We start from the raw sequence: 7,056 nt of genomic DNA, 5'->3' as shown, positions 1-7,056 counted from the left end.
CAGTCTGTCTTTCATCCCAGTTAAAGGCTGCTCTTTATCATAGAAACAAAGTAATCACTGCTAAACACCATTATCACAATAACAGTCAATCCAGAATCACAGCCTCAGTTTGGGTTTAATCACAGCTCATTGCTCCTTTATCACAGTAATGCTGTTCTTTCTGTTGCAATCAAGCCTAAATCTCAGGCAAGGTCTGACATTTATCAGAGTACGTCTGTACGCTATCAGTTACTATTCCTTTCATCACTGTAACGGTCTGTCAATTATCACAGCTGAAGTATGCAGTTTATCACAGCTTTAGTCTGTCCTTTACCACAGCTACAGTCTGCCCTGTATCACAGGTCCCAAAGGGCCTTCTAAACTTAACCAACCTGAACTTTATCAGATGCATCATGGGAAATATAAAATCTCGCTGGTCACACGCTGCCAGCTCACTTCCTGTTGTGTTTTCCAGCTCAACATAACTTCCTGTCCGTGCCATGCACCAGGGACAGCATCCTTACAGGAAGTAGTTAATACGTCACACACACGCACACACACACACCAACTCTACGTCACTCAAACACAACCGCTCCAACCGAAAGACCCTGAAACATCCCATTCACCACCACCACCTTTTAAAGAACAGATCAACAATGTTTCATTGTTTTGCTTTGCTTCCCCCAGCAGTCAAACGCCACTGTATAAAAGATACTGGTTATTAAGGTGAATGTGTCTCTCCCTAGCTGACGTGAACACAAACAGCAGCCACACATACTTTATTATATATATAATATATTGTTTTATTTATTGAGATATATTTTCTCATTTATCCAACGTCTGTATCCAAAACTCGCCATCAATACAAATACAGGTCTTTAGGGAGCCGTGAGGGGCTAGGGGGAATCTTGCAAGTATCCCTACAGGTTAGAATCCAAATATTTTGAACCAAGAAGCTTTTTAAAGAGAATCAATTAAAAACACCATCTTATAATCAAACACATTGAATATAATCAAATAATCAATGGATTATGAGTATTATGTTCATGAATACTGAATTATGAGATGAAATAGACGTGATAGTGTCGGCAATAGTCATAATGATTGCATCAATAACAATAAGAACACATTAAACAATAAAATAAATATATTTTGTAAAAATGATAACAATAGATGTAAACATGATAAAGACGACGGGATTAGTTAGAAAACATCCCTCTCCAAAAACTAAGGACTCCATTTAATGACTACTTTTCCCATGAGGTCTGAGGCCTGTTGATGTCCTATGCTACTTCCATCATCTCAGTCAGAGACATTTGAAGTTCCACTGACTGCAGAGAGGAGGCGCCCCCATCCTCCGCCAACATCTTCAGGATCTCCAGAGACGTGAAGACCACCTGGGGGGAAGAGGAGAGGACTAGCACCCAGGAAGGTAGAGAGAACCGCATCACAGCATTCAGCCTTGAGCTGAGTGGCCAGTTCTGCGTAGTTAGCGAAGTTGGGACTCAAGAGTGTGACCAATAGTATGTTCATGAACCGACGAGCAAATCCAGACATGGGATCGCGAGACCAAGTCTGCTCCATTGAAAGTATGTTGAACAAGCAATACATCCATGTTGGACAGGACGTTGCAGAATCATTAAAATGTACTGATGAGAAGTGACAATACAGTGATGTGATTTCATCAGGTGCATTCATTTTATTCTCCTGTCTAGAGAATAATAACATGTTTATGTATATATGATGGACAAAGTTGTTTCCAGGTGTTAATGTGTGTGTGATGGATAAAGGTGTTTCCAGGTGTGTATGTGTGTGTGTGATGGATAAAGGTGTTTCCAGGTGTGTATGTGTGAGTGATGGATAAAGGTGTTTCCAGGTGTTAATGTGTGTGTGATGGATAAAGAAGTTTCCAGGTGTGTTTCCAGGTGTGTTAGAGAACCAGAAGGAGAGCTTTACCTCCACCATCACCAGCTTCTTCTCCCAGGGCTTGCTGTCTGGCCACTTTTCCCCCAGACACATGTACAGACAGCAGGACGGACATCTCCCCCCACGGATGAATTCCTGTATCCCTGACACACACACACAGACACACAGACACACACACACACACACACACACACACACACACTCCTTTACAAACACAAACTACACACATGAAGACATGATGGCCATCTCAAACTCCACACACCAAGGGACAACTTTAACAGAGACAAAACTACTACAAACTACACGCTAGCTCTGTTAGCCTTCAGGCTAGTGGCTAAACCCGTCAGCAATGGAAGCTCACCTCCCACAAAGTCTCGGAGCTGGAAGACGGCCTGGGGCTCCATCTTGGCCACTTCCTGCGGATTTCTGCTGCTATCGAACTTAGAGTGGCTCCAGAACGCTTTGGCGTTTCCATGGCGATGGCTGTACACCACAGGGCCTGACACGCCCACATCTACCCCCGCCCCCAGACTGTCCAGCACCTGCTGGGTGAGGCGGTTCTGCATTGAGTCGAAGGTCACGGGGGGTGTTGGCAGGGTCATCAGGGTCAGGCCTGTCTGGGGGTCCACCTCCCCCATCCTCATCTCTGGGCTGGTCACATGGTCACATAGAAAGGTCATGGGGATGAACTGCTCAAGACACAACTGCTAATGGGTGTAGTTTGTGTGTATATAGTGTTTTTGTGTATGTGTGTGGGTGTGTGTGTGTCCATGTCTCTTTGTGTGTGTGTCTGCGCGTGTGTCTGTGTGTGCGACTGTGGTGTACCTGTAGACAAGTCTGAAACCAGCTTCGTTATCCACCAGATTCTCAGAAACCTTCACCCCTCTGTAGAAGACTGACACCCTGAACTGTGTCTCTGAAGACACACACACACACACACACACACACACACACACACACACACACACACACACACACCTGTTACACTGGGCATTGCTTATAGCACCGAAAAAATACTTCAATCAGGACTCCGTGTCCACTCACTGATTTCTTCGTCCACCCAGGTCTTGGACAGAGACTGCATGAACTGCTCCACCGGCTGCTGCCGCCCCTCTCGTCCCACCCCAACAGGCACCACCTCCGTGGTCGGATGCCCCTCAGCTGCTGCCTCTCCGCCCGTTGCCATGGGAGACAGCTGTGGCTCCCGCCACCCGGCACAAGCAATGTCTTCAAAGGGCTGTGGAAGTTCCTCCGGCAAGGCAGCGGTGTCTATTGAGGTCAGGGGTCAGGTTAGCACAGAGGTCAGACGGAGAGCATGGCCATTCCCAGGTCAGGTATCGGGGGGTTACCTGAAGGTTGGATGTTGAGAGCCATCAGGCATTCCTGAAGGTCGTCTGAGTTAATGGTGGAGGCTGCAGAGAAGATATACCTCTGTTCTTTATTTTGACCTAGATCTACAGTCTATGTTCCTTCTATTGACCTAGATCTACATTCTCCTCAACTAATGTTCCTTTTTCTGATCTAGATCTACATTCTGTTCCATTCATGTTTAAGGCTATAGATCTACGTGCTGTTCTTCTGGCGTTCCTTCTACGTAGAGCTGTAACTTTAATTTATCTTAATCTACATTATATTTTTTGTTTGATTGTTTCTTCTGCTAATCTAGCAATAAATTCCATTATATGGATGTTCCTCTATTAATCTATATCTATATTCTATAATATCAATGTTCCTTCTATTGGTGTACTGATCATGTGACTCGGCGGCGAACCAGCCTACCTATATAGATGTTGGCTTCTTGGAGCAAGATGTTGTCAACGTTCTGATCTAGAAAGATAAACGGGTTCTGTGACACACACACACACACACACACACGCACACACAAGATTAGCCTTAACCCCCTTACCGGAACCCTGGGGGTCTTAACCCCCTAATGCTAACCCTGGGGTCTTAACCATCTGACCCTATCCCTGGGGTCACAACAATCTAACCCTAACGCTGAGTCCTTCATCCCCTAAACTTAACGCTGAGCTCTTAACCCTTTAACCCTGACACTTAAATATAAATACGGCCATTTTTATGTTTGAGAAACCCTGGTTTCGATTTGAACCAGAAATGGTTCAAATCGTACCTCTTGGTTCTCTTCCTGGACCGGAGTGGACATCTCCTCCTCTTCCTGGGACTCCACAGGGGGCGAGGCTTAGAGAGAGTACACATAGCTCAATTACATATCAGCCTATCATAAGCCAGACACAGATGACAGAATTAATAAAAACATTACATTTCATGAGTAGATGCTAGTGTGGCCATTCAACCAATTAGGAATACAAACAGGTATTTATTTGTAAACAAAGATTGAGCAAACATGGGTAGGCTAAAGTAGTACAATCTGCTATTCAACGCTATGTGCTTTCTTCTGTGCTTCTGTGCTTTATCTGAAATCTAAGACCCAACCCTAATTTAATTGTTAAATGAACCACACTCTACAGACTCTATATGTGGAATCTAAAACCAAATCATCACAAAACGGTGGAGCAGTCTAAACATAATCTAGAAAGCAAAAGTAAGTCTTTATAAAACCGGTAACCAAAGGTAACCAACCGAGACCATCCAGGTGTGTTAATAAACCCATCGCAGAAGGCCAGGAACTCACACTCACGTCCGCTGATTCCAGGGCCGAAGTTGTGTCTGAGATTTTTGACCGCTTTAAACGTGCACTTTGTGGTTGTGGTGTAATTGTTTGATGTCTCACACGTGTCTTAAGGCACTGCAGCCTTGGACCAAAGTTCCTTCGGGTAAAAATAAAGTTGAATGTAGATGCTGTTCTCCTTGCCTGCCTCCTTACCTATGGAGGGGGAGGAGCCTTGCTTTGGCCAGCGGAACACCTTGATGGGGTTGGCATTCTCCTTGCTGTTGTTTGTTACCAAGTCGAACTTCTTGGCCCGCAGGGTGCTGCGGAAGTTCCTCTTCCAGACGGACGGGTCACCCTGGGCCTGGCCGTTCCCGCTCACCTCCGCCCAGGCCTGGCTCAGGGGAGTGGAACCGTCACGCTCAGATATCTTCTCTTGTAAGGGACTACTGCGTCATAGGCATGTTGTGAAAACCGGTGAGTGATTTTGAGAAGACAGGTCCTGATCGAAATCTATCTATTTTTTTTAGAAACAGAGTTCAATTTTTTTCGCATTATGTGTATGAGTCAGTTCTCTCTTGGTTCCTTTTCCACACAAGATCATAAGGGTGTGTGTGTGTGTGTGTGTGTGTGTGTGAGTGTGTTTGTATATTATTTTTATATAGAACTGATAGTACGTTTCTTAGTCAGTTCTACATGATTCCGTAAAATGTCTTCTGAAGCGTAATTAAACTGTGAAAAATTATTACAAAAAAAAAAATGCAATGAGATGGATGGAGGATAAAAGATGATAAAAGAGGATAATAAAAGGATATAAGGATTACAGGCATGCCGTCAAATATTATTTATTCTCTGTAAGTGCAAGGAAAAGTGAAATGAAACCTGCCATTTCTAAACAGACTGAGTGTGTGGTTTGGGACCTCACCTTGAATATGAGGATGTCAATGCTGGAGGAGTCCTGCCTAAGGGCATGTTTCCAGGGCACAGAGAACTCAGTCCTGCCCGGGTTGGTCCAGCCTACCCCGGGGAACTGCCCGCTGTCGATCCTGGCCTTCAACCAGGGGATGAAGAGTGGCTTGGGCTGAGCCATGCCTGGCTGACACCCCACCCCCCACAGGGAACAGTGTTAAACTAGAAAATGCATTTCCTGCAGAAAATGCGGTGAGTGCTGTAGTACAAAGTGAGGTTGAAAATAGTTTTTAATAAAGTCACATAGATTAAGACATTAAGAAACGTTAAATGGCTTAAATCAAGTGAAGGGATTTTAACAAAAGTTAAAAAGTGTAAATGGAGTAAACAATGTAAACATGGACACCATTTAAGAAAAAGTAAATGGTTGGAAACAAATAAAGTGGCAGCTGAATGAAAAGCGCAAAGCAATGCTAAAAATGCAGACATGTAAAATGAATTGAACTGAAGTGTCTGAAAGCTCAAATGTATTGCCCTGCACTGCTGGTGTGTGTGTGTGTGTGTGTGTGTGTGTGTGTGTGTGTGGCTAAAAGTAGCCCAATAGAGCGGGAAAAACAGCCCAGCTGACAACACTGCTGAACTTCCTCACGCTCCAGCGTCAACGTAAATCAATGAGACCACTGAAAACGAAGCAGGTGTGTGAAACTAAAACTGTGATTCTGAATAAAGTTGAAATAATATTGAAATTTCATTTGGATATTATTTAAGATACAAGTGTGTAGATTTGTTAAATGGTTTGAAAATGTATTTAGTAACATTTTAAAATTTGAATGGAGTCTCTAGGTGAATAATTTAGGGAGGGGATAGGTCCCAAAGTCTGTACAGAATAATAAAAAGAAAAGAAAGAAAATAAAACTTATGAAGAACAATAGTTGAGCGCTTTATGCAGCACTCACCTAAAAACTGGACACTCAATCAGAGACAGACGGGTTAACGTAGGAAGTTGCAAACCCACAAATCAGGTAGGATGTGGTGAGTGATTTGACTTCCGTATTCATATTTATTCAACCCAGACGGTAAACGGCGGCGTCATTGGAGAAAGAAATCGCCATAATATGAAAAGGCTTTGGTTCATATTAAACGTTAACATAAGAATGATAAACAATAACCAAATATATGCACAAATAGAAACAACAGCGCACAACCCGAGAGGAATACGCGCTTCAACAATATAATATAATATAATATTGTATAGACGACCTTGAGAATCAGAATGGTGAACCAGGGCTTTGCAGATATACAATATCTGTCAAGCCCTGGTACACCATTATAATTCTCATGGCCTGATATAGCCACCGTCCTAACTTAGTAATAACGTGTGTAATACATAGCTGTAGCCTACATACCTTATCTTTTGCCAGCCAAAAACTTTAATTTCAGAGAGCTTTTCACAGAGTTGTCTATTAAAAGCTAGACTGAAAGAGGAAGAGTGGAGCTTTGATGTCAAGCAGGGAGTACTCGGGTTCTCATGCCCAACGAGGCTCCTCGGGAAGTCCCTTATCTTCAGTTTCGTTTTCCAGTTCTTACATCGCAAACGACCTGATCTCGCGAGA

At 43.6% G+C, this 7,056-nt stretch overlaps 1 protein-coding gene across 5 annotated transcripts; it reads right to left on the bottom strand.

The window, feature by feature from the left end:
- Positions 1-789: 789 nt before the first annotated feature.
- Positions 790-6,991, bottom strand: irf3 (interferon regulatory factor 3). 5 transcript variants are annotated; one of them, XM_079756602.1, is made up of 11 exons: positions 6,850-6,991; positions 5,460-5,630; positions 4,751-4,980; positions 4,037-4,104; positions 3,685-3,751; positions 3,255-3,317; positions 2,950-3,174; positions 2,731-2,821; positions 2,267-2,556; positions 1,936-2,048; positions 790-1,376 (listed from the first exon to the last, which is right to left on the bottom strand). In XM_079756602.1, exons 2-11 carry the CDS (start codon positions 5,504-5,506, stop codon positions 1,263-1,265), a joined length of 1,308 nt encoding a protein of 435 aa, XP_079612728.1. In that variant the 5' UTR covers positions 5,507-5,630; positions 6,850-6,991; the 3' UTR covers positions 790-1,262. The 5 variants fall into 5 exon arrangements, with proteins under 5 accessions (XP_079612728.1, XP_079612725.1, XP_079612727.1 ...); XM_079756599.1 differs by having other exon boundaries at positions 4,751-4,928; XM_079756601.1 differs by having other exon boundaries at positions 1,936-2,040; positions 4,751-4,928.
- Between the last annotated feature and the right edge of the window lie 65 nt (positions 6,992-7,056).

Source organism: Pollachius pollachius (genome assembly GCF_949987615.1).
Source record: "Pollachius pollachius genome assembly, chromosome: 19".
In the NCBI taxonomy this organism is placed as follows: domain Eukaryota; kingdom Metazoa; phylum Chordata; class Actinopteri; order Gadiformes; family Gadidae; genus Pollachius; species Pollachius pollachius.
The sequence above is the reverse complement of the archived record's forward strand: the minus strand, read 5'-3'. Positions and strand labels throughout refer to the sequence as shown.